The sequence below is a fragment of the Megascapheus bottae genome, chromosome 11, assembly GCF_031878675.1.
Source record: "Megascapheus bottae isolate mThoBot1 chromosome 11, mThoBot2.hap1, whole genome shotgun sequence".
NCBI classification, from domain to species: domain Eukaryota; kingdom Metazoa; phylum Chordata; class Mammalia; order Rodentia; family Geomyidae; genus Megascapheus; species Megascapheus bottae.
The window spans coordinates 41315895-41343025 of record NC_143519.1 but is presented as its reverse complement, the minus strand read 5'-3'; the positions used below and the strand labels follow the sequence as shown (position 1 = coordinate 41343025).

The 27131-nt window shown below is 34.4% G+C and overlaps 1 protein-coding gene across 3 annotated transcripts in view; it reads left to right on the top strand.

Annotated features, from left to right (window-relative positions):
• The window catches only part of Tsc22d1 (TSC22 domain family member 1), a 97575-nt gene that overhangs the window by 6458 nt on the left and 63986 nt on the right, over positions 1-27131 (top strand). Inside the window, exon 3 of one of the 3 annotated variants that reach the window (XM_090342097.1) lies at positions 20720-20889. The exons of the other annotated variants lie outside the window; for them this stretch is intronic. Within the exon in view, the coding sequence (XP_090198223.1) occupies positions 20720-20807 (88 nt within the window). The 3' untranslated portion in view covers positions 20808-20889. Of the gene's footprint in view, positions 1-20719; positions 20890-27131 lie in introns of those variants that run through there. 3 annotated transcript variants of the gene reach the window in all.

The following is a 27131-nucleotide window of genomic DNA, read 5'->3' as shown; positions in this document are numbered from 1 at the left end:
TGTTTACCAGTTTTTCCCATAGGACTAGCAGTTCCTCAAGGGCAGCAGCTAAATAATTTTTGAACAAATTAGTGAGCAGACATTTCTCTGCTTTTCTTAGCAAGATTTAAAGTTTAATAATTTCTCATCTTAGAGATGCTGGATCATATAGTTTCTTCAATGACTTGAAAAGAAATGAATAAAATGACTTGCCAATCTTAATATTCTTGGAGGTGCATTGATATCTGTCTTCTATATGCAGTGTTTTCTTATAGGTAAAATAAGAGCAATATAATTTTTCTCAGCTATTAAGAATGGTAGCATCAGTTTAAAACACAGTAATGTGAACTTTTTTTTTTCTTTTTTTTTAAAGGTTGTTTCTGACTCTAGCCCAGATAGTCATCTTGGCTAAACCTTCCTAAGTACTGATGGTTTCAGCTGTGTAACATTGTACTTAACTCTAGTTTTAATTTTTTAATTTAAGAGTGATGGTCAGTTTAAAGAGTCAAATAGTTTTTACATGATTACCCAAAATAAAAAAGTAAAAGCTTCCTGCCTGTTTCTTTCCTAGGTTTCCTTTCCTAGAAACGCTTTTGCCTTTCTTTTTTTAGACGATGGTGATATTATCTAGTTTCTAATATACTTGTCTTGCTATTGAATATACAACATAACTTAATGGGTAGAAGCATGGACTCTGGAATTAGACTGCGTAGGTTAGATCTTTCCCGTGTCATCTTCTAGTTTTATGTAACTTTGGACCACTTAACCTCTTTAAGCCTAATTTTTTTCTTTTTAAAAATAGTATAATAGTATGTATGGTAAGATTATACACAAATTAAGCAAACTTGCAAAAATCCTTTAAACTTTGATTAATTCACATGTCCTTTAAATGTTAAAATACTCCTGGATTTATCTTTGGCTTTATTAGCTTCATGAGTAGAAAATGTTCTACTCAGCTGGTCACCCTTCTTAACAGATATTTCAGTCTCCTAGTAATTACAGTTGTGTTTTCATTATTCAATATTTTTGCAAAAGATACTTACTTTCCTAGTTAGTGCATGTGCTATGGCTACCTTTTCTTGTCTTTCTCTCCTCCAATCCCCAGCTATCTAATATATAGACATGCTGGGTTTCCTTCTCCTCTCAAGAACTCATTTATCAGCATAGTTTCTACAATTTGTTTCTGCCCTCCTTTCCAATTGTTGTATGTTTGGGGAATCTCTTATTTTTAATCTGAGACTGGGACTTGAACTTGGAATGTGATGATGCTTATTTTTTCTCATTTGCTGATGCTCTGTGACCTGAGCTATGCCTCCAACCACAAAGTGGGGCCAGGATGGGTGTGTGTGTGTGTCTTGTCTGTCTGTCTGTCATGGGGCTTGAACTCAGCCTGAGCACTGTCCCTGAGCTCTATAGCTCATGGCTACTGCCCCTGGGCCTAGGCATTTTTTCTTCAGCTCAAGGCTACTGCCCTACCCTTGAGCCTAGCCCCACTTCCCTTTTCTAGAGGCTAATTGGAGATAAGAGTCTTAGGTCCTTTTGTACCAGGATTGGCTTTGAATCTTGATCCTCAGATCTCAGCCTCCTGAGTAGCTAGGATTACAGGCGCTAGGGCGCTCTTTTTTAGAAGAGTCTTTCATGTACTTGATTTTTCTTGATTGTGTTCTTGCCCTAAGGATAAAATGGATTAAAAAGCTAATTGACCATTTCATTGTGATTTCATTGTTTGCTTTACCCTAGGGTTGATGCCGCTGGAGTTCTTGTTCCTCATGTAGTTTTCTTTCCGTTTATCATTAAGTACATATTTCATCACATGTCTCCAAACTGACACCAGATTATCAATTTTATCTTCCTGACTGATTGCCTTCTAGGCTTTGTACTTCATACTTGGATTCCCTTTCCTTTCTTTTGTGTTGGATCTTCATTTTCCAGTGACCAGCATTGTCTTGATTAGTGATTTACTTGGTATTCTTTTATAGTTTTTATCTTGCTTTCTAGCATCCATATGACTTTTGAGAAATCTAAACCATTTTATCATGTATTATATGTGAGTTGTGTTTTGTTTCCCTTCTTACTTTTAAAAAATCTGAAAGTTGTAGATTTTATTTTCAGCATACTGAAATTTTACAGTGGTAGGTCTTTTCTTGCTTTTATTCATGATGTTGATTTGGCATATGTCCTTTCAGCCTGGGAAACATCTCATAATGTTGGACCTTACCTTGCTTTGAGGTTGTTGATTACTTCTTTTATTTCCACCTTAAACTTACTTAGATAGTGGATCTTGACCTTTTAATTTCTAAGTTTGTTTTTTTTTTCCTCCTTGGTGGACTCGCTTGCTTGCTAGGCAGATGTTCTGCCGTTAAAACTATACCTTAACAGTCCTTTTTTTTTCCCCCTTTTAATTTGTTTTTATTTATTTACATTTTTAGTTTAGTTTATTCAGGTAGAGTCTTGTATTTCTGTATGGACCACAATCCTTCTCCAAATAATTTCTGCGTAGCTGGGGTTATCTACAACACCTAGCTTTTTCTGTTGAGACTGACCTTTTCTAGATTCACTTTTTATCTAGATGTGCCTTAAACCATAATCTCTCATTCTCAGCCTTCTAAGTAGCTGAGATTTTAGGAGTAAGTTATTTTACCTAGTCTGCTTTTCATTTTTCCTGTATATTTCTTGTATATTTTATTTCAAGAGCTTTTAGTTTAGGTTTTTTTTATGCTCTTTTTATAATTGTGTATTCCAGATTGATACTGATAGTACTTTGTTTTTGCCCTCTGAATATATAAATGTTAGATTCTTTTTTCTTTTAAGTTTTTTTGTTTGTTTTTGGTCAATCATAGGGCTTGAACTCTGGGCCTAGGAGCTACCCCTGATGTCTTCAGATCAAGGCTATCACTGTACCTCTTGAGCCACAGTGCCACTTCCCATTTTCTGGTGGTTAATTGGTAATAGAAGTCTCACGTACTTTTGTGTCCCAGGCTGGCTTTGAACTGTGATCCTCAGATCTCAGCCTCCTGAGTAGCTAGGATTACAGGTGTGAGCTACTGGAGCCCAGCTCTCATTTGTTTGTTTAGACAGGGTGTCTCTGTGTACATTAGTCTGGTCTGGAACTTTTAAGATCTTCCTGCTTTAGCCTACTAAATGGTAGGAATTACAGGCATGCAAGCCTGAATTATTTGTTTTGGTTTTCTTTTTGTGTGGTCTGTTCTCCCCAGTTTATATTCTCTTTCTACCTTTTTATCACCCTTTGGTCTTTGTCTTTTACATTATATGCTGTTTCCTCTGACAGTAATTGCGTGTAAGAATAAGGAAGTGAAATTAGGAATTCTCAAGGCTTACCAATTGTCAGCCTCTTTGCATGGTAACCTGGCTTGGTTGTTGGTTGGAGAACTCTAAATGTCATATCTTCATGCATTTTCTTCTAGCTGTTTATATTCCCATAAGAAAGTTCTTCTGATTTATGACCTGGAAATGAAGACCTGTCTAAGCTTTCTGAGGTGGGGAGAGGGATGAGAGAAATATGGAATAAGTCTTGGGCAGTCTTAGCATCCTCTGCCAAATGTTTCTTTACTCAGCTTTGTTTTTATTAAATATTTTCCTGCCTTCAACCATAGATCATTAGTCCTGAGATGTGTTTTACCTTCTTCAGATAAAATGCTTTTAGCTTTTGTTGGCAGTGGGGCGAGACAGTTGAGTTCTGTTGGACTGTAGAGAGTCTTCATTTTCTTAGAATACTTTATTCTTCTGTTCCCTCCATTCCATTTTATATGAATGTGGAAATGCCAATTCTTGGACCTTTGGGAAATTGGCATTGTTCTTGATAATTCTTCACTATTTGCTAAGCCATTTGTCAATCAACTATGTGCTTTTCAGATTCTAAATTTTTGGTTGCTGCTATCTTTCATCTCTTTGTCTTTATATCTTGAAAGATAAAAACTTTTTCTGGGTAGGCTTTTGGGAAAGAAGTGAAAAAATGGGTGTATATGTTTACTGTTATACATCTGTCTCAATGGTAGAATATGTCATTGCTCTGATATGATCTATAAATAAGGGTTGTACATAATTATAAGAAGGAATTGCTTAGCTTATATTCAACAGATAGGAGCTTATGATTTATAGAAATGATTTAAAGTGTTAGAATTAGATTTAGTTATCATTTTAACAATTGAATAACCTTGTATTTTCCTATTTTATTGGTGGTGAGTAAACTGGAACTTACTGAGTTGTCTAAGGCTGCTTACAGACTAGTAAAGAAGAGCTAGGACTCAAAGTCACTTTTGTGATTCATAATCTAGTACTGGTATTACTAGTAAAGATGAGATGAGATAAGGCTGATTGATATCCATAAATACATGAAAAAAGAGTACTGTTGTTTACTGGTATAAATGGTGGAATTGCTAGAGCATCTAACATAAGCATTTGATCAGAAAAATGTGGATATGGTAGTATTTATAGAATACAGTAGGCATTTAGCTATCAGTCAGACATAACTTGAGCATGATTTTTTCTTTTGAAATTCATATGGAAATATTTTAGGAAAACTTTATAAATTTTCTAGTAATTCAAATTCACTTTGTATCATAGGCTTCAGAAATGCAAGAAAGTGAAAGTGACTTTTTTTTAGAAAGCTCAATTTAAAAACATGAAGCTATGAAGTCTGAACATTGATGCTACAGTATTAGAACACTGGTGATTATATTTTGCGATCTCGCTGTTCTAATTGACCATGTCATGGTAAAATATGCTTTAAGGAGTCATTTAAAGAAAACTACAACTGGGCACTGGTCTCTCATGCCTGTAATCCTAGCTACTCAGGAGGCTGAGATCTGAGGATTGTGGTTTGCAGTCAGTCTGGGCAGAAAAGTCCCCATGAGACTCTTTATCTCAAATTACTCAAAAAACAAGAGGTGCCTCTGTGGCTCAAAGTGGTAGAGCACTAACTTGAGCAAAAGAGCTTAGAGACAGCACCCAGGCCCTGAGTTCAAGCCCAGTAGCTGACAGAGAGAGACAGAGAGACAAAGACAGAGAGGGGGAAAGGGAGGGAAGGAGGGTGGAAGGAAGAGAGCTAGAGAGGGGCACAGAGTGCCTGTGCGTGCTACAGGAAGAAAACATTTAATGTATCTACTTAAAAATACTATTTATAAAGAGTCTTAGATTCTGTGTTGAGTTGTTCCCTAGTCTCATGTATAATTTGATTTCCTTTTTACCAATCACATTCGCCAGGGATTCTAACTTGATTTTTCATCAATACTTTGGCCTAGTGGTTTGCCTCTTTGAGACACTTTTTACTTTAATATCCTGTTTTCTTTTCTCCATTCTTACCATTCCTCTCTTCTGGATTTTCTTCTTATTTATTTGCCAGATTTTTTTTTCCCTGAGTCCTCTTCTATCTTTTCCTTGTTTCCAAGGCATTAAAGCTAATCTGTGTGCTATCAACTCTAGGATTCATACTACTTGTCCAGCCTTCTTCTTAGCCTCTTATCCTTTGGTGTATATAGTCATCTGCTTACCAACACTTCTCTGCATTTGGTTCAGCTTCTTAATCTTAGCAAGTAGTTGTTGACTTAATCCTTGGTCCTTGATTTCCTAGTTCCTCATGCTTCTTCTGTTGTTGTTGTTGTTTTTTTCCTTTATCTGATATCTGGATTTGGGACCCCGTGTTTGGCATTCTACCACATTTGAGCCACTTCTCCAACTACAGTTGTCTTTACTTTGATAAATACCATTTTTCCACTTTAGAGTCATTCTTTATCCTTTTCTTCCTTGTATCCTGACCAGATTCATCTTTAGTTTTTTCCTCATCATCTCTACTGCCACATGCTAGATAACAGTACTCACTTCTAGTACTAGATGCAGATATTCTTGTATATGCTGTGCCTCTTTGATACTCTGTTGCAGCCAAAATGATACTTCTTACAGTAGAAATCTGTTGTTATATGTCACTCACTGATATCCAGTTGAAGGCTTCCCTTTTATTTTAAGGTGATTACGCTGTTCTATCTTTGTTTACTCTGGCCTGGTATCATGCTACCATCCCCTTTCTAAAGTCCAGTTGTACTTGACCTACTTTTAGATAGTTTTCCAGTTGTACTTGACCTACTTTCAGATAGTTTCTCACCATATTTTCTTGGTCCTGTAGGCCTTTGTGCATGCTGTTTAGACTGAACATTGCCTATGCTACTTTTTCATTCTCTCCTTAACACTTAACTGTCATTTTTTTGAGAGGTCTTCCTGAATTTAGATTCTGATGCTGATTAAAAGTGCTTTGCTGAATGGCAAGAGGCTCATAGGCTGTAATCCTAGCTACTTTGAAGGCCAAGATCTAGAGAACTGTGATTCAGAGTCAGCCTGGATAAAAATGTCCTTGAGAATTTATCTCCAAAATAATCTGCAAAATGCAAGACTGGAGGCATGGCTCACGTAGTAGAGTATCAGCTGAGCAAGCAATCTTAGCACCCTGCGTTTAAACCTAAGTACTTCCTTCTTGGAAAAAAGATTTTTAAGAGAATACAGTGTTTTGTACAGTTTATGTTTAGTTTTTATTTTCTGTGATTATTTGATGATTTCAATCTTGAATGAAGATCTATTTTGTTCTGTTACTACATATTTCAAGCTGAAAATTTCAGACCAAACAGATAGACACTCAATAAAAGTCTACTTTAGTAAGGAAATGTATTGTTAATATTAGCAAAGACATCACATAGGAAATTCATTCTTTTATTTATTTATTTGACTTTTTTTCCCTCTTCCTTACTGGAGTTTGAGCTGAGAATCTGGTAGTTAGTGGGCAGGATTCCTCTACCACTTAGGAAACTCACCCTTTTAAAAGCATTATGGTAAATTTAAAAGATAAATTTTTGATAGATGATCATAGAATATCACTTTTTTCTTCTTTAATAATCAATTGAAAATTGATTTGCTTTTGCTGTATTTATGAGTAAAAAATGTAACAGTTGGATATTTGTAACAAGCAATGTACTTTGTCTTGTATTTACTTATGCTTATTCTAACAAAAATTCTTTAATTTGGGTAAAACAAAGTTCTCTACTTTCTTCAAAATGGAAATGACCAGTTTTCCATTTTTGACTAATTATACAATTATTTGTCATATGATTCTTAAGTAAACATTATTTTGGAAGTTCTTTTGTCTTGTTACAAATTTGTAAAATGCCACCAGTTTGTATTGTTTTCTTTTTAACAGTTTAGTAATCATTAAGTAACTGCTTGTTTAAATGGTCATTTTAGTTAATATTATTAAACCAGCAAGGTATATAGCTAAAAGAACCAAGGAAAATGGGTTGGCAGTGGCCATAACTAGCAGTTAACTTAATGTCTGTGGGTACTAAACAGGCATAAAAGTGCATTAAAAGTAGAAGCCTTTACTTTTTAGTATTGGAACAATTAAAAACAGGAAGGAAAATTATATCATAAACGTTGTGGTGTTTGAGGATAGTTCTAAATCTCTTTAAGTTTTCCCACACTTGAAAGGGACATTTCAGTGTTAATCCTGGTTGCCTGGAGTAAAACTTGTTTATGTTGATAGGGGAGATCTAGTGTAGCTTGGTTTTATTCAGGGTTAATTTTAGATCATGACTCATGGTATTGCCCTTCTGTACCCAAGGAACTTAAAGGGTTACTCTGTGTTTTAAGTGGATAAGATAGGCCTCCCAGATTATTTTTGTAAAATCAACTGGCTATGCAGGTTGGGGGAATTCCTAATATCTTGTGTACATGCCTTACTATTTTCTTTAGAAGTGAATTATAGATTATTGATTTATAAAACTCTTCCTTTCATTTCTGTCTCAGCTCATTTAGTTAATTATGTTGTTTAATGAGAGTATCTATATCCAGGAAGTAATAAGCAGTATATTGACTAGTTCTATTTTTGTAGGTATAACAAATATTTAGCATAAATTTTTCCTAGTGTAATGATACGTTTTTAATACTGGGTCTAATAAAGATATTTTTATATCACATTTTTAAAGATTGTTTTTAATTTAGGGCTTCAAAATGGATTTCTTCTTGATGCCTCACAGTCTTGATGCCTATAGGATTTCTGTGGTCAAGTTTAACAGAGAAAATAGTACACCTATTTTTGTTCACTCTCTAATTAAATATCATGTTCCTGTTTTATGTTATGTGCTGTTTCTAGCTTGTTTATAGTTATACAAAAATTTAGTACTTACAGTAGTGAAAGTGACATGGAGTAGTATTTGGAAATCATAGTTCTTAAATTGTGCTGATAAAAGTACATTACATATGTTAATTTACTTAATTCTCAGAACATTGTCATGAATTGTGCCATTTTTGTCCTCATCTTACAGGTGAGGAAACAGGGTAAAATGAACATCTTTTCAGGGTTATGTAGTGGAATTAAATCCAAGCAGTTGTATTCCGGAGCTTGTGTTTAAAATGACTTGGCTCTATTGCCAATGGACTATATTATCAGAACTGGGATGTTATGTTTGCTTGTCAGTTAAGTGCATTGGAAGGCTTTGGGAACTATAATGACTTAGTCTGTTTTCTGTTACTATAATTATAATTATAAAATTTATTTGTAAAAAGGATTCAAAAAGAGAAGAGTTGGTAATTTATAAAGAGATTTTGGAGGTTGGAAATTGGAAGTGCAGCAGCTTTATTAGTGCTGCTTCAACACATGGCAGAAAGCAGAAGCACATGCCAGCTACAAGTGAAAGAGACAGGCAGTTAGTGAGACACTGTCGCTTTATAACAAGCCATTCTCTTGGTAACTAGGCCTGAGAGAATCAGCTCTGTCTTGAGAAAGGCATTATTTCCTCCTTAAAACTTCACTTTTTACTGAAAGGCCCACTTTTCCCCAAATACCACAATGATGGCAGTCAAATTTCAATGTAAATTTTAGAGGGGACAAACCATATTTGGATCTTAACATGCTGATATATAAGGGTCATTCCATAAGTTAGTTGAGTCATTACATTCTTCAGATATTCTTGTTTAGATCTTGGATTTTGAATGGAGATTCTGCTCAGTCCTGTACTTAAGAATGTAAGCTCCATGAGAGCAATACCTTAAACTGTTTCCAATTTCCTGTTTCTAGTTTCCTACTATAATGTCTGGCTTTCATAAGTTCTGAGATGTTTGCTTGATAGATGAATTCAGACATATTTTAGGAAGAACAGGAATACATCCAGGATAGGGATTGAATGATTGCTAAATATTTGTCTTCTTGCTGCCATTGTATGCATTGGGTGGATAAGACATGGGTAGGGAAAATAATGACAATATAAAGGCTAAGTATCAGTTAAAGCAGTGTGAAATATGTAATATTGTTTTCTCACTGCAATCTTAGATCATGATTTGAATCAAGAATCAGTGACCTTGTTCTCAATAAGAAAGGTAAGGTGTCAGAACTCAATTTATAGTAACACTCCACTTATCCACATGTCAAACACTGGAACCCAGTCCTTTGGAATACAGCTCTGATGTGATATGTAGGACCTCATGAGCTACTTGTGGAGCTAAGAACATAGTCTGGTGTGGAGTGCTTGTCTAGCATGCCAAAACCCTGGGTTCAAGCTCTAGCACTGTAAAAATAAAGAGAGACAAGAAAAAACCCTGAATTTGCTATCATAAATCCATTTGGAACACACCCCCTTACCACTATAATTGCATAGCATATTTTGACTTTTTAAATAAGTCTTTATTTTCGGTAGCTTTATAGCTATAGAGCAGATAAAAAGTAGGGAGGGAAAGAGAAATGGCGTTTGGAGACACAGTAATGACAACAGAAAAGTAGAAACTAGAAATTTTAAGGAAACGGAAGAACTGTGATAGGTATTCAACATTCACTGATTGAAAGTTAAGTGACAGGGGCATATTGGAGTCAAAGCCTGTAGTCTCAGTCTGGAGCAAGACTGTCTCAAAAAATGGTATATTATTTCAAGGAAGTATGAATGGAAATAATAAATTTCAGTCAGGTGACCCTGGCTCCCACCTATAAATCCTAGCTACTCAGGAAGTTGAGATTTGAGATTTGCAGTTGAAAGCTAGCCTAGGTAGACCATCTTCTTCAGTTAGCTAGCAGAAAGCTTGAAGTGGAAGTGTAGCTCAGGTGGAAAGTAGAGTACCAATCATGAATGAAAAGCTGAGTGAGAGCTTGGGAGGAAAGAATAATTCCAGTACTGTTAGTTAATGAGGTGTGTAAGTATAAAGAAACCATTAGTTGAATCTCCTTCTGCGGTGATATTTATCTGTAGTTAAATCACTTTACTGAGTTCTTACTACTTTTCTCCTTACCCCATTCTAGATAAGGAAAAAAATTATGGAACTGTAAGGTTGTTTTGTAAGATAGCTGTAATAAATGTTCTAAGAAAGGCTATACTTGTATATATAGAAATTAAAAAGAATAGTATTCATTATAGTAAATGAGACTAGAAGCCCCTTGTAGATGCTAATTGTTTGTTTTTGGTCAGTCATGGGGCTTGAACTCTGGGCCTGGGTGAAGATCCCTGAGCTCTTTAGCTCAAGCCTACCGCTCTACCCCTTGAACCACAGCACCACTTCTGGTTTTCTAGTGGTTAATTGTAGATAAGAGTCGAACAGGGGCTTTCCTGCCTGGGCTGGCTTTTTATCTCGTTCCTTGGATCTCAGCCTCCTGAGTAGCTAGGATTACAGGCATGAGCCACCAGCATCCAGCCCAGAGGCTAAGATTTTAAGTATTTGATTGAGATGACAAACTTTCAATTTAGCTCAGGCTCTTGCCTCAGACTTCTGAGGAGCTGGGAGTACAAGCAGGTAGTGCTACATCTAGATCTAGATGCAAAGTAATTGATCATGATTTTTACTTTTAGTTGCTGATAAATAAATGACATATCAGGTACCTACTCTTCAGAAGGATTTTTAGACAGAAGCTGCTGTAAATACTTTTGAATGATAGAGGTCTCAGGTTTTGTTTTGTTTTGTTTTGTTTTTGCCAGTCCTGGGACCAGTCTTCATGGCCTAAATATCATCCCTGAACTTCTTTGTGCTCAAGGCTAGCAGCACTCTACCACTTTTTGGCTTTTTTCTGAATTGTTTATTGAGACAAGTGTCCCACAGACTTTCCTGCCTGTGTTGGTTTCTTATAGAAATTCTCCGACCTCAACCACCTGAGTAGCTAGGATTACAAGCTTGAGCCACCAGTGTCTGGCTTGTTATTATTATTATTTAGATTTTTTTTATTTACTATTCATGTTTTTGCAAAGGAAATGAACCTGGTAGTTATTAATTTTATTTTATTGGTGTGTCTCATAAAAATCAGTTGTATTTTTGATGATTATGCTCATTGGTTTTTAGAGAAATATTTATGTTTTAAAAATACTTTATAAAGATGATACTCAGTAAAACTCAATTAGTGAGTGTGTTTTAAAAAATCCACTTCTTTCTGAGTGAATTGTTTATGCCTGGTTTTCTTGTTTGTTTTTTTCTTCCAAGTGTTTCCTCTTGAATGCAAGCACTGAGATAATGTAGTTAACAAAATCCTTGGCTTGATCATGGTACATGGATTAGCAACAGTCTTTTAAATTTACTTTTTATTTTTTATTTAGTTTGCCAGTCTTGGGGCTTAAACTCAGGACCTAAGCGCTGTCCTTGGACTTTCCTTAAGGCTAGCACTCTTACTCTTTTTTTTTTTGCCAGTCCAGGGCCTGAGCACTGTCCTTGGGTTTTCTCAAGGCTAGAGCTCTACCACTTGAGCCTCAGCACCACTTCCGGCATTTTTTCAATGTATGTGGCACCGGGGAATCGAACCCAGGTCTTCATGCATGCTAGGCAAGCACTTTAACCACTAGGCCAAACTCCCGGCCAAGGCTAGCACTCTTACCATTGGAGCCAAAGCACTACTTCTATGTATGTGGTACCAAGGCATAAAATATGGGTCTTCGTGTATGCTAAGCAAGCACTCTATATCTCCCAGACCCTTTCTTTTTTCTTTTTTTTTTTTTTCCTTTTTCTGGTTTTTTTTTTTTTTGGTCCATCATGGGGCTTGAACCACAGTGCCACTTCTGGCTTTTTCTGTGTATATGGTTCCGGGGGCTTGAACCCAGGGCTTTATGCATGCTGGGCAAGCACACTACCACTAGGCCACACTCCCCACCCCATTTATAGAATTTTTAAACCAATTTTGAGGATCCAGGCAGGAAGGGTAGATCCAGAATGACTAGATGGAAATAAAATTTTAAAACGATACCTTCCGGAGTTTCTGCCTCCTTCCCTGAGTCCTGTAATTTTGGATGTGTACCACATCCTTCTTCTAAGAGCAAATACATATTATATACCTGCAAGCAAATATTGCTTGAAGTTGGTTAATTCTGTAACCAACTTAGTGCCTTTTCTTATAATTTACTGATCAAGTTTATAGAGCATTTGAGGATTTTATAGAGGGAGATGGTTCAAATTTATCCAACTGCTCAGGAGGCTGAGATCTGAAGATCGTGATTCTCAAAGCCAATAAACAACAACAAAAAAAAAAGGTTGGAAGTGGAGAAGTGGAGATGTGGCTCAAGTGGTAGAGTGCTGGTGTTCAGCAAAAGAAGCTCAGGGACAGAGTCCAACCCCCTGAATTTCAAGCCCCAGGACTGACTGACAAACAAGACACACACACACACACACACACACACACACACACACACACACACACACTATTATAGATAAAATATTGTGAAGTTAAGTAACTTGGTCATATTTGCTAACTCAGATGCTTAAAATTTTCACATGTATTGCTATAGACTAAAATGTAAATTTGGAAAATTTGCTTAAGTAGAATCCAGTTTGAGATGAATAACTGTAGAAACAGTTTTATGATATGAACATTTTAATGAGATTAGTAGCCTTCAGTTGGTCTCTGTGATAAGATTCCCATACTTTCTTTAAGCTTAGTCAGGTTACATGAAAATATTTACAGTACTTCATTTTAATTGATTGAATCTAACAGACTTTTTATGCCTCAGATCTTTAATTTTGAATTGTTGCAGCTTATGTTCACAACATAAATTTCCAACTTAAATTTTAATATTCTGTTGAAAAACAGGATTTTTCTTTTTTTTCTCATTATCAATTAGTTTGATTTTTTTTTTTTTTGACAGGGTCTTCATAGCCCAAGGTGGTCCTAAACTCAGTCTTTCTGAGTGCTGGAATTACTGTGCTGCATCATACCTGGCTTTTAAAAATAGTTGCATTATTATTCCCTTCCTTAGAAGTTTTTATAGCAGAGTTGCTTTTATTCATCACTATTTCCCTCCTCCCAACTCATTGTAAATAAAGCTATTGAAAGAAGCAATTGGAATTTTTAAATGTTTGGTAGATGGTAAAGAAGATGTTAGGAGATATATGGTAGCTTGATTTATGACTAAATAGTAATGCGGTATGTCTTGTTTTCATGTTTTATAGTTTCCACTTTTCACTAATATGAAACAGACAAAAGCTACTAAAACCCAGTGTTTAAAAAATTTTTTTCACCTCGTGTATAGAATGAATTTCTAGATACGGTACTTTGTATGTTTTTGCCAGACTAAACTTATTAATTCTTCTAATACAGTCAAGAGAAGAGTGACTGTTTTAGCTGAGTTAGACAAATTCAGGCCCATTTTGGTTGTTTCCTTTATTTAGAATTATATTTCTGGTTATACTGATTCTTAGCTATTTGGAATCTTAAAGAAGCTCCTTTAATTGCTCCCATATGTAAAAACAAAAACTTTTAATAATTGAACACTTGGGCTTAACAAAACCAAGTTGTGCTATATTTGAGCCTTGTAAATATGTGACCTAATCATTAGTACCAATGGTCTGCACAAACAAAAAGAAATACAAAGGGAGTAGAAGACCCTTACATGAGAAAGAACAAATTTGTTGATAGATGATTGATAAACGTGTGAACAGTTGATAAAGTCCACCGTCAGGGGGCACTATGCCTCCTTGCCTACATCTAAATCTAGATAAAGAAATGACCTCTGCTACAAGGAATTGTTGATTAGTCTGGAAGGCTTTTTATACTCTTCTGTTTTTTTCTCCTGATACTGTAATTCATTTATTTCAGAAATACTTACTGAATCCCTTTTTATGTTTTTAGTTTTGCCAGAGTTACTAAGGGTAAAGAAAAAAAGACACTATTTAGGTCTACAAGCTGAAACTAGTATTCTAAAAGAAGTATTATAAGATGTTTATCCGTGTCTTCCATTAATTAAATTATGTTAACTATGTATATGGTGTGTAGATAAGCTTTTTAATTCAATTTAGTTGATTGAAACAGCTAAATTAATGAGCATTAGCCTTGGCATCAGACTTAATATCTAACTTTTTTTCTACTTCATTTTATGAGCTTTTTAAACTAAGTCCAAGTATTTTATATTATTATGTTACATGATGGTAGTAGCTACTTTTGTACTATTTGGGGGGCTACTAGTTAAGTTCTTGCTAACTTTATAGGACAGCTCCTACTACTGTGCCAAATAAGAAGTACCGTCTTTCCTAAAGAGATGTAATTGTTACAGAAAAAGATTGGCTATTTTTTTCAGTTCTAATAAGAATGGTAAATAATACCACCATTAAGAGAAAACTCACGGGAAGTGGGGCTGTGGCTCAAGGGCCTTGAGTACCCAGGCCCAGAGTTCAAGCCCTGTGACCCACAAAAACAAAACAAAACAAAAAAACCCACAGAATTTAGGCCGGGAGTTTAGCCTAGTGGTAGAATGCTTGCCTAGCATGCATGAAGACCCAGGTTTGATTCCTTGGTACCACAGACATAGAAAAAAAAAGCCGGAAGTGGTGCTGGGGCTCAGGTGGTAGAGCTTTAGCCTTGAGAAAGTCCAAGGACAGTGCTCAGGCCAAGGACTGGCTAAAAAAAAGAGAGAGAGGACTGTGCTCAGGCCAAGGACTGGCCAAAAAAAGAGAGAGAGGACTCACTACATACAAAAGGAGACATCAGGAATTCTTTTGCTGAATTCCATATTCTGCTAGGATTTTATTATATAGGGCTGAGAAGTGCTTCAAATTGTTAAATTCATAATAAAAGTTGTGGTTTTTTTTTTTTTTTTTTTTTTGTGATTCAATTTGTGCCCTTGATTTTGCAAGGCAGATGCTCTACTAGTTTAGTCACTCCTCCAATCCCTTTTTGCCTTGGTTATTTTTAAGGTACTATCTGCTTTATGCCTGGGATAGCCTGGGCTGCTATTCAACTTATGCTTCCTCATATCTCTTGGAATGACAGGCATGCACTGCTCCCCCAAGCCTTTGTGCTTCCACAGTAGCTAAGATAACCAGTGCTTACCATTGGTGGCTCAGCCATTGGTTGAGAATAGAGTCAGTTAAACTTTTATGCTTGGGCTGCCCTAGTGCTGTGATTTCCTAATCTGTCTTCCAAGTAGTTTCGATTAAAGGCTGTAGCCATTCTGCCTGGCTCTGTCCCTTCTTAATAGAGGTGAAAAATACTTAAGAGAATACACTGTCATGTAACAGTTTGTTAATACTCAAAAGTAGAACCATTATCCAAATCAGGTTATTTACAAACTTTTTTTTTTAATCTTAAAGATTGTTTTAAATGGACATAGTTCCTAAAGACCATCTGTTCCATTCTCAATCTCCTGTGGGACTGAAAACTAACTCCTTAGAATGAATGAAATTAATCAGTTTAGATAATGAGTCAGTATCTTTTTTTTTAAGTTGTGAAGATTAATTGAACTGGATTTCTAAGTTGAGTGTAAGATTTCAAAACCCATAGCTTTGTGTTAACTAGTTCTTGAAGTGGGGAAAAACCAAAATAAGTTATAGAACCTAGGAATTTTGCAGGAATTGTCCCTCCTTCTCTCTCTCCCTTTTTCTCTTGATCAAATGGTAGACCACTCACTAAGGTATATTATTGTCAGGTCTTTTTGAGCTATATGTATATGTGAAGAAGATATTTGACTTGCTAAGCAAAGAATGTGAGTTGACTCAGAGATTTTAATAAACTGACATCTGTTATCACTTTTACTGATAACTAGTACAATGTGACTTAAACTCCCAATTTTGACATCAGTTATGTCAAAGCTTATTTCATAAATAGTTGGGTGGTACACATCCTTTTCCTTTTACAGCTTTTTTTTTTTAAACCATTTTCTTCTTGGTAACGTTTTCCTCTCCAGAAATGGGTTATGACAGTCAAAATTCTATTCCCAAAATGTTCAAAAAGTAGAAACAGCTATGAATATTTGAATAGTCACCAGAATTAAAATGTTCAGGATTTAAATTTAGGTACTATGTTGGACATTTTAAGCCTTTTGAGTTTATAGCCTAATTATCATTTGGAAATTACTAATGAATAGATGACAGCATGGGTTTTCTTAACTTCTTTTAGTTTGATGATGTGGGTCCTAAAGTTTGGGATGCCTATTCTCTGAGCCTAGTGGATGCTACTGTCAAAATGTTTCTTTGTTTTGTCATCAGGCTCAAACACTACAGAACTGACAGAATTATTTTTAGATGGCTTTATCTTTTTTTTTTTTTTTGACAGTACTGATGCTGAAACTGTGAGCATTGCACTTGGTGCTCTACCACTTGAACTATACACTCTTTTAGTTATATTTTAAATAATATGTATTCTGGGACTAATTGTGCCTTCCAGTCGTGGGTCTTGAACTCGGGGCCCGAGCACTGTTCTTGGACTTTCTCAAGGCTAGAACTCTACCACTTGAGCCACAGCACCATTTCTGGCTTTTTTCTATGTGTATGGTGCCAAGTAATCGAACCTGGGTCATCATGCATGCTAGGCAAGCACTCTACCACTAGACTAAAATCCCAGTCTTTTTTTCTTCTTAATATAGTAGATTAATTGCTCTAAAATATATTGTATTCTGGATTTTTTTTGTCTATTTTACTTTAGCTTATGCCTGTTCACTGGAGCATGAAGACAGATTTGAGTTAGATACCTTTTGCTGCCTTTTTAAATAATATGACTTTTAAAGGTAGAGGAGTAATTTAAATCCTAGCTGCATTTTTGAATAATACTGTTTCCAAAAGGATTAGAAAATGTGTTTATAATGGTCAACTCTTGGAGGATTCTGTATTCTGGGCTTTTCCTTTTAATTATAACTTCTTTTATGTGTATATCCTTATAATACCATGTAGTCTCTTAAGTTAACTTTTACCCTGGTTTTCCTAAAATCTATTTCATTTGACCTTAGATTTCTGGTTTGTTTGTTTTTTTTAAACCTTCCCTGGAGTCAAAAATAGAAACAAAGTATTTTGTTTGTGGGAAGTGATATGATTGTTCACTTTTTGAAGTTGAAAAGTTTGAAACTGAGTGTTCCAGCAATACTTTCATTTGCTTTCTTGCACTATTATATCTCTTAAAAAAAAGCATTAGAACATCAATAGTAGGCTTTATGGTATGGCTAATAGTCTTTAAAAATCTTTGAATTTTCTTCTGGCCAACTCAAAAATTAATCCTAGAAGTGATAGCCTTCAAAAGAGATAGATCTATGAAATATTTGTATGTCCTGTAGCTTTAGGAAGTTGAACCTTCTTGTGTCTACTTTGATTGTCACCACTTGACAGATTTCTGTTTTACTTCTTGATTAAATTTCATGTGCTGGTGGGGCTGGTGATATGAAGACTCTGTTTTTGTTAAAAATGTTACTTTCATCTTATGGCCATCTTGAATTGTCAGACACTGATGAGAAATTTGTGAGAATTTCCTTTTCATCTCTAGACATGCCTTTGAGCCAGTAAGAATGAGTGATAACAGAAGAATTACTCAGTAGAATATATATAGTACAAATTATGTTGTATATGTATTTACATATATTTTGTTGCTTCTGATTTGAATATAATGATCTTCAGTAACAATCATTAAAATTGTTTTCTATTTATATTACATGGTAAAGTAATTTTTTCCCCTCCGTGTACTGAGAGATTAATAGATCTGATTGAGGTTGTATCATAGAATTGCCAATATTTGTTAGCTTTGATTTAAAATTTGTTTTTGATTTGTTAAAATGTTATTCCTTCAGTGAAATATTTATTTAAATACTTAAAATATTGCATAGAGGCGTGCTGTCTATTAAAACAGAATTAGGCAAAGTCTTACTGTATCATTTTTATTAGTCTGTCGATGATACTCTGACAAAGACAGCTCTTAAAATAATGACCTTACATTGAAAGTACTGTAAATGCTTCCATATAAGTGGTATGTATTCAAATCCACAGTCTTCATGAATTAATAACTTGTAGCAAAGGAAAACCAACTCTCTTGAAATATTTCAGAATAATTTGTTTTTTAGCAAAATTTGTGTATCATTCTGAGTTATTAGTATGTGGAAGCTTTTCTTACTATGTGGAAGTTTTGATACTTTGGGCAGAATAATATGTTTGAAAGTGATTTGACTTGGGAGACATTTAGCAATGGATCTATTTCTCTACCACTTATTTTACTTGATCTGCAACTTTACTTAAAGATAGGTCAGATTTGTTTAAATATATGGTGGCTATATTTTTATTACACGTTTTGTGGGATGTGATAAATCAAAGGTTAGGAGATACTAAATTTCAAGCTCCTACTAAAGGTGAAATTATAAATTGAGTCTGTTATTAATCTGAGCAAGATATGATTTCTTGGAATTTGCTTTTCATTTTCAAGCTTAAAAGAAAGTTATGTGTTTTTCTATTTCAAAATAGACATTTTTTGCCTCTATTTTACCATTGATTAATATTTGAGAATTAAAGGAAAACTTGAAAATTTCTTGAATCTTGTTTATAATTTCTTAATCTTTTTAACTGTCTAGATCACTGTAATTAAATTTTACTGGATTAGTGAATTTATAATTCTGAAGTAATTCCTATGGCTTATGTTTAAACATTACAATCTCTTAAAAGAAGTGGTTTGTCAAAATTGGTTAGAAAAGACAGGATGTTTGCTTAATAATTCGTACAGTATTTTTGTCATGCCTATTTGCATCTTACAGGAATAATGAAAATGTATATGAAAGTTCTGTTATACAGAATTTTATTCCTTTCCACCCCATAAGAACTTAGCTATAAAATGGTTTGTTAATTTGAGGATTTTTGAAATTACATTTCTTGAAGTATTCAATATTCAAATCTTTTTTTTCCTAATTTGTTCTTTCCTCTTTTCATTCCGTATCTACCTCCTCAAAGCAGTAATACTGTATAATACTTACTTTAAAATCTTGGATCTGAAGGCAGATTTTTTGAAACCCAAAAGACTTTTAAGAACTTAAAGTTGAAAATTTTTAAGTGGGAAAAACATAGCTGCTGTTTTGGTTCATGAAATACTTCTTTAGTTATTTATTTGATATCTCAGACAGCAATTTCACCTCCTTGACTTCTTTCAGATATTCTTTTCCATTTTCTTTATTTTTGGCATTACACATTGGATAGTTAAAGTCACAGGTTATCATTTCTAAGGCCCAGCTGTTTACATTTGTACAGAGTTGGCTATGATCTCAGCAAAAGTAAGGTTAGTTCACTCTTCATCTTTAAAAGATGAATCTAAATATTGTTAGGTAATGGAATAACTATTCCTTTTCAGCTTTGGGTATAATAAAAACTGGCTGCCAGAGTCAGTACCAAAGCACTAACTGATTGGTTGCTACCTTCTTAGAGAACAAGAGAGCACAGTCCTCGTTCTACTAACAGGTAAGGAAACCTTGTGATAACTAGTTGGTGTGAAAGGGAAATTACTTGGCAGCATTTTTCATAATTTATCCCAAAATACAGCATCCCCCAGAAAAATAGAACACTGTATAAAGCAAGGACACACAGCACCTGTAAATTTAGAATAAGATCTGAAATTTACTAGGGACATATCACTCTGTGCCACAAAGTATAATTCATCCATTTTCCTGAGGCAATATTTAAAAATATGTCCTGCATTCCCAGTAACTTTAAATATATACCTGCCTCTCTTTATTCTCCTTTCAACTTTTCCTTGATCAAATGCTATGTGCTTTGAACTTTCTTCTCTTTGTTATCTATTCCAATAATAAAGCTATTTTCCAGTATCTTTACCATCATCTGTAGTTTTATATATCCTAATGCTTTAATTTCTACATTGTAGCCATTAATATTACTCCTGGTCCATCTTAACCAAAAACAAAATGATCATGCATTTTAAAACAGATTTTGAATCTAAATTATGTATGCCCATTATTCTGCCCTTCAGTTGCAAAGATGGATGCTTGAAGAATAAGCATTTTTCAGTGACAGACGTTACAGCTTTGACATAATGCAAGTTTAGCCTTGTGTTACTGTAATATTGGCCTTTGTGAGTTTAATTCTTTAAATGGTTGAAGACTTGAAAACTGGCAAATTCAGCTTCTTAGACATTGCTAATGTTTAGTAGCATTCCTGTAAATTTGCTTGATTATTCTTTCTACTTTCCAATCCATCTTCTTCTCTTTAACAGAAGAATGAACTAAGACTCCCCCTGTCCCTTTAAGATAATTATGATCTGATTTCCAGTCATAATTTAGTTTTTGCTTCTATCTTCCACTTGAAGTTGAGTGGTTTGTCACAGAGTATGTTATGGCTTAGACCATTGCAGGTTCCTTCTTAATAGCTCCTGAGGATTTAATCATTTGTGGTAATAGACTTCTAAAATTCAAATTAAGAAGGCACTTAAGGAAGTATGCCCAAAGATAGTTCCTTTTTGTCCTAAGGATAAGTCATTACAAACTCAAATGACCAGAGAATGTGATTTCTTAATAAGAATTTTTTTTAAATCTATATTCAGCTCTCTATTTCAGTGCTTCTCTCCTACCAGAGGTGCAAGGAGTGATCCTAGAACCACAGATACAGCCAAGACTACGGAGAGCTTTTGACGTCAGGGGTCCACTTTCTCCACTGAACCCTTGGAGACAGAATATCCAGCTTCTGGAGAGAGTGGGAAAGGATAATAAACAAGTGGGTGCTTTCCATTATTTACTTGGGTTTATTTCTAGATTGAAGTGTCCTTGCATTGCCCATTTTATCCTATTGGTAAACTCCTTAGGTTCTTAAATGAACCAGGTGGGGCGATAGCCTGTTCATTTTTCTGAGTGCCAGCTAGTGCCCATTCATAAAAAGAAGCGTAAAATTTATTTAATTTTCTCTCCAGATAATAAAAGCAGTGGATGTTTTGGGGCACATGATTTGTTGAATGCCTATCTAGTCTACATAAATTTACAAAAGAAAATGTTTACCTGTTGGCCTTTATGGTAATAGGGGACTTCTAAGTGCCCTTTTATAAAATTCCAGTAATTTAAAAGTTTCTTTATTTCATCTTTGGGCAAGGTGGATATCTGAAATCTCTTAATTTGTACAGTTCAGATGTCCATATATTATCCTACCCTGCTAGTGAGAACTTTTTGGTCTTTTTCCTACCTTATTGTTAGGCCTTCATATTAGATCTGTTGTGATTTTACTGTCAAATCTAGGCTTCATTCTTAAAATAAATATGAATGTAAGTTTCAGGATGTGTAATATTCCTGAAAGCTGTATATACTCAAAAGTGGTTTTCCAATCCCTATTTGTGACAAAAGAACCTTTTGCTAGATTTTTCCAATGGCATTAAGATGGTTTTCTCTTAGTTTCATTGATGCCAAGGGTAGGATTTGATTCCAGGAAGTTCTTATCATCTACAGTGGGTAGAATGTGAACTTGGTGCCTTTGGCAAGTTTTCATTTTTCCTTGGTGGATTCCTTCTGTGACTCCAGGTATCTTGATAATGGGAGACCGGTTTATTTGTTCTCTAATTGCCCAGATTTCTTTCAACTGGTAAAACATCATACTTCTTCAGCAAAAGGAATTCTTCTAGCAGAGCCTTCATGGATGATATCTGTCACACATGCCAGCATCTGCAGTTTGGAAGGCAGTGGTGAATGGATCCATGCAATATGTCTAGAAGACACAAGATGAGCGAGCCACCTGATCTTGTTGTTTATAAACTTTTAAGATTTATTCTGATTTACTCTTGGTCTGAAAATGGAAAGGCTCAGATAATGAAAAAATTTTTTCAGATTGGAGTTTTATATGGCCATAAAAATAATTCCTTTTTATTCAGAAGACTGAAATAGAGGAAGCTTGAGAGACTTCTTTCTATTAAAGCAGTTCTCTGTATCTATTTCACAAAAAAAAAAATTGGTTGGGACTGAAAATTACTCTTACTAAAGTAGGCAAACTTACTTTTTAATTTTAAGTATAGAAAAATCCTAAAAGCTTTGTGAAACTTTTTTTGTTACCTGATGCTATAGGGGAGCAGTAAAGGGTGAACATCATAGTTACTGCAGAGTTATTACAACATAGTCTTTAGTTCATCTTTTGCTGGTCTTGAGCCTTAATATTACATTTTGAGATCAAAAGCTTTATCTGTCCTCTAAAAGAAATACCTTTTAAACATGGAGATATTATTTTTGTACTGAAGGCATACTAAATACTGCCACAATGCAGTAGTTTACAGAGTTAAGCTGTTTATAGTATTAGAATAAGACTATAGGTGTGTTAGAAAACAGGCAAACAATCCATTTCTCAGAAGAACTAATTATCAAAATGTTTAGTTCCTTCTTTGGTTTCTAGTTACTGGTCAGTCAAAAACTATTAAAGAAAAATTTAAAAAATTACTTGATGTTGCCAATTTTTGTTTTATTTTGGTAATAATGGAAGCAACTTAAATATTTTAGAAATTTGAAATGTTTTAGAAGCCACATTTACTAAAATATAACCTGGCCATTAGTCTTCCTTGGCTGTAAGGACTGTTTTTTCCTCATTAATTATAAATACATTTTCATAATATAATACTAAAAGTAAGCTTTAAAAATCAATTTGAACTAAAATTTTCCCTGGAAAGCTCTGAATTCCCACAAGTGATTCCATCTTTATTTTAAATTTGTTTTTGCTAAATGTTAATAAGACAGTTTATAAACACATAAATTGGAACAAAAAACCTACCTAACACTTTAAAAATAATTTAGGCAACTGAAAGTAAGATTTGCTTAGAAAGTAAATTGGAGTCCTTTGAGCCACAGTACAAACTATTTTATGGCCTGTAAGATGATTAATTTTTTGATTTAGCTTTGAAGATGAAAGTGATTTAATCTCTTAATCTCATGCTTTAATTAAACCTTAGCCTCTGTTCCTTAAAGTGTGCAAAGAAATGTAAGTGCATTTCTATTTACCTCATACCACTACCACAGCTATTTAAAAGTGAACCTTTTTGTTGTATATTGATGTGAATTGATTTGTTTGAATTTTTATTTTGATGCATTTTTCTTTCAGATTTTTAAAAAATTTTGTGTCAAAATACACAGTCCTATATTTTTTGGTGTTTATGAATATTAATATAAGCTATTTTTTCTAGAATGATAATTGTATAATATTTGTATTTGTGATCATTTGAAAACTAATAAATATTTTCTCCATGAAAAATGCACTTACTGATAAATGACTTATTTCTGTTTCAGGAGTAGAAAGTGAAAACTGCAGTAGTACTTTTTAGTGTAATTTATTTTTATGTGTCATTCTCTAAACATTTCTGAATATATAATCTTTTCTGTATACTATACTTTTTTGAGGAAAAAAGCCTTTAATCATTAAAATTCCAGAGTCAGTATTGTAAATACCAAGAGTGAAATTTGGTCAAAAATTTTAAGGCTACATTGATCAAAATATATCTTCTTACAAAATAATATACATGGCCAGTTTTTCTACAAAAAAAGAAAAAGAAAAGTAGAAACAATTGCTGATTGAAAAAGTACACAGTACATGAGAATTGTTAGCAACAGAAGACACATTTTATATTTTAGTTTTTCTTGAACATTTAGAACTACAGAAGGAAAAATCATGAATTCAGTCTCTTGCTTTTAACTTAATGAAGACAACGTAGAAGTCCTTTTTGTTTCAGTGATTCTTGTCTTTACAGCCATGTAAATATAGTTGAAGCCACTAGAACAATTTACCCTTTCTATGCAGGATCTGCAAGTGGATTTTCTATTAAAATTGAAGAGTTATATAAGAAATGGACTCTAAAACATTAATATAAACATTTAGAGAGGGTCCTAAACAAGAGATGACAGTTGAATTAGTAATTCATAACCTGGATTACCATGAAATAGTTTGGTTCCCCTAAGGAATTACACTTTGAAACAAATGAGAATTACCAGTGAAAATTGTAATTTGGAATTGCTACCATATTGGGGGCAAAGAAAAAGAAGCCAAAATACTTGGCTTTTGTTAATCTGGTAAGTTTGGCAAAGATGAGTTAAAGATTCTGGAGACAAAGTTCTTAATTTTTAGAATCATAGTCATTAAAAAGTTTACATGATATATTTCAAAGTAAGGATATAGTTTTATGAATATATATGTAATGTGTTATGTGTGTGTATTTAGATATATAGATACATATATAGATACATTGACCATATCTGTATATATATAGTTATATCTAGATACATAAACATATGTATACACATAGATATAAGCCTTTCTTACATTTGTATAAAAGGGCAGGAAAAGGGAATGGGGGACCAAAAGTATCCTGCATCACTGAAGTTTATCAGAAGTATTACAAATACAATGGCAAAATGAAATTTTAAATAAATAATTTTCCATCATAGACTTTTCTCTACACTTTCAGTAGCTTTCAAAATAAAATATTACAGAATGTTGGTTTTGGCTTACCATTATGTCTTCAAAGTTATAAAAGCTAAGCTTATGGTTTCACCAGCATTAATTAGATGAACTATAATATAAAATTGATTTTTGATTAATCTTTAGTAAGGATACAAAGGTTGAGTTTTTATTTTTTGGTGGGAGGAGTTGTGGGGGTTTTTTTGTTTTGTTTTGTTTTTTTGGTAGCTTCTGTTTAGAAACAGCCACTGCACAATTTTTTCTTTTGTTTTTCTCTTTTTTTTTTTGGTTGTTTGTAAGGCTTGAACTCAGGGCCTGGGCACTGTCCCTGAGTGTTTGTGCTCAAGTCTAGTGCTCTACGACACTTTGAGCCACAGCTCCACTTTCTGGCTTTTCTTGTGGTTAATTGGAGGTAAGAGTCTCATGGACCTTCCTGCCTGGCTGGCTCCACTTCTGGCTTTTCTGGTGGTTAATTGGAGGTAAGAGTCTCATGGACTTTCCTGCCTACCTGGCTTTAAACTGTGATCCTCAGATCTCAGCCTCTTGAGTAGCTTTCAGGAGTGAGCCACCAGTGCCCAGCTGCAAAGTTCTTATTTGCTATATAAAAATGGTTGGTCAACATGTTAGTGCTTAGCTGTCCTAACTAAGTTGTTCATTTAGTCCTAAAATATGAACAGTAGATGTTTCAATAAGAGCACATGAGAACTCCAGATTTTTTTTCCTGTTCACTATATTTATGTAAGGTAATTAGGTTATTACAGTAAAAATGTTAGGGCACTTTGAAGTTTGCATCGGAATTTTCAGGAATTATGATCAAAGGGATCTCTGCTCAAGAGGTAAGGTATGAATGAAATAGGTAGGAAAATGTTCAAAATAATTTTCCCTGTAATATCTGATGACAAAATAAAATATAACAAATATCTTTATGTTTTCAGAAAGCGGGTGAAGAGGTAAACTTGCAAAGTTTTAAAAGAAAAGTTTAAACAAATGGATAAACAGCAAATTTTTTTTATAGGAGTTTGAAGTGGATTTAGAAACATATCCATGGACATTGTTCATGAAGCTTTTGATATGACAAGGCATCTGTACCATGGTTCTCTTAATGCTTATGACCTATATTTAATTTGGTGGGTTTTTGTTTTTTCTTTTGAAATAGTGTTTTCCCTGTGTTGCCCAGACTGGTCCTAAACTTGTGATCCTCTTGTGTCAACTTCCTTAGTGGATGGAATTACAGGTGTGCATCACTATACTCTGCCTTTAGTATTTATGGATTTCTGAGCTTTATAAAAATACTATCCTTTGCATGGAAAGTTGGATATTTGAAATTTTGGGGGCAGTGTCTATCTTATTTTCTTATTGAATGACACTTTGGACCTAAAAAAACAACTGATTTAGCCGGTGCAGTGGCTCACACCTGTAATCCTAGCTACTAAGGAGGCTGGGATCTGAGGATCACGGTTCAAAGCCATCCTAGGCGATACCAAGTAGAGAGACATCTTATCTCCAATTAATCACTAGAAAACGGAAGTTGGACAGTGGCTCAAGGGTAGGGCAGTTGCCTTGAGCTGAAGTGGTAAGGCACAGCACCCAGGCCTCGGGATAGGGCCGTAGCCTTCATCTGAAGTGCTAAGGGACAGTGCCTAGGGCAGAGTTGAAGCCCTATGACCCCCCAACCCCCCCAAAAAAAAACCCCAAACAATAAAAAAACCTAACCTTTATTTTTGTTTAAGGAAAATTAAGGTACTTTATGAAATATTTAATTACAATAATTTGTGAATTCTTTACTCCCAAATGTAAGAAATAATATTGGGCATGCTGCTGGTGGCTTACACCTGTAATCCTAGCTACTCAGGAGTTGTGAGAATCTCACTCAGTTCAAAGCCAATTCTGGCAGACAAATCTTGGAGACTCTTATCTCTAGTTACAATCCAAAAGCCAGAAATAGAAATGTGCTCTGGTTATAGATCACCAGCCCTGACTGAAAAAGTGAAGGGAGAAGCTCTTGAGACACAGCCCAGTACTACTAGCACAATAAAAAAATAATACTTGTTGCCTTGTATATAGGAGAGGAGAAAATGATACTAGTATTACTTATGAAATATTAAATAGGTTCAAGGAATTGAATGTTAGCATATCTAAAACTCAACAATTTTGAATACGAATGATAAGTGAAAACTTTTCCTGAGGTTAATCAAATAATATGGATAACTCAATAATGGGTACCATATAAAACCCCCAAATCTTAGATCATATTTAAGTTCTTTTTATAAGAACTCATTGGTAAAGCTAGCTGTAACAATTTGCTGTTTAGTTCATTTTATACTATATAAAATAGTTATTGTGAATTAGCCATATAATGTATCACTTTATGATGTAGATTTACTTTTTCAGGAAAGTCAGTTGTTAAATATTGATTCAGAATTTGCTCCTGTGCCTTTTTTAATTTGAAAATTGCCTTAGATTCAGCACTCTCATTTTACATATAAGATAATTTACCCAGAAACATCTCATTTCTAATTTGATACTACTGATGAATAATTAAT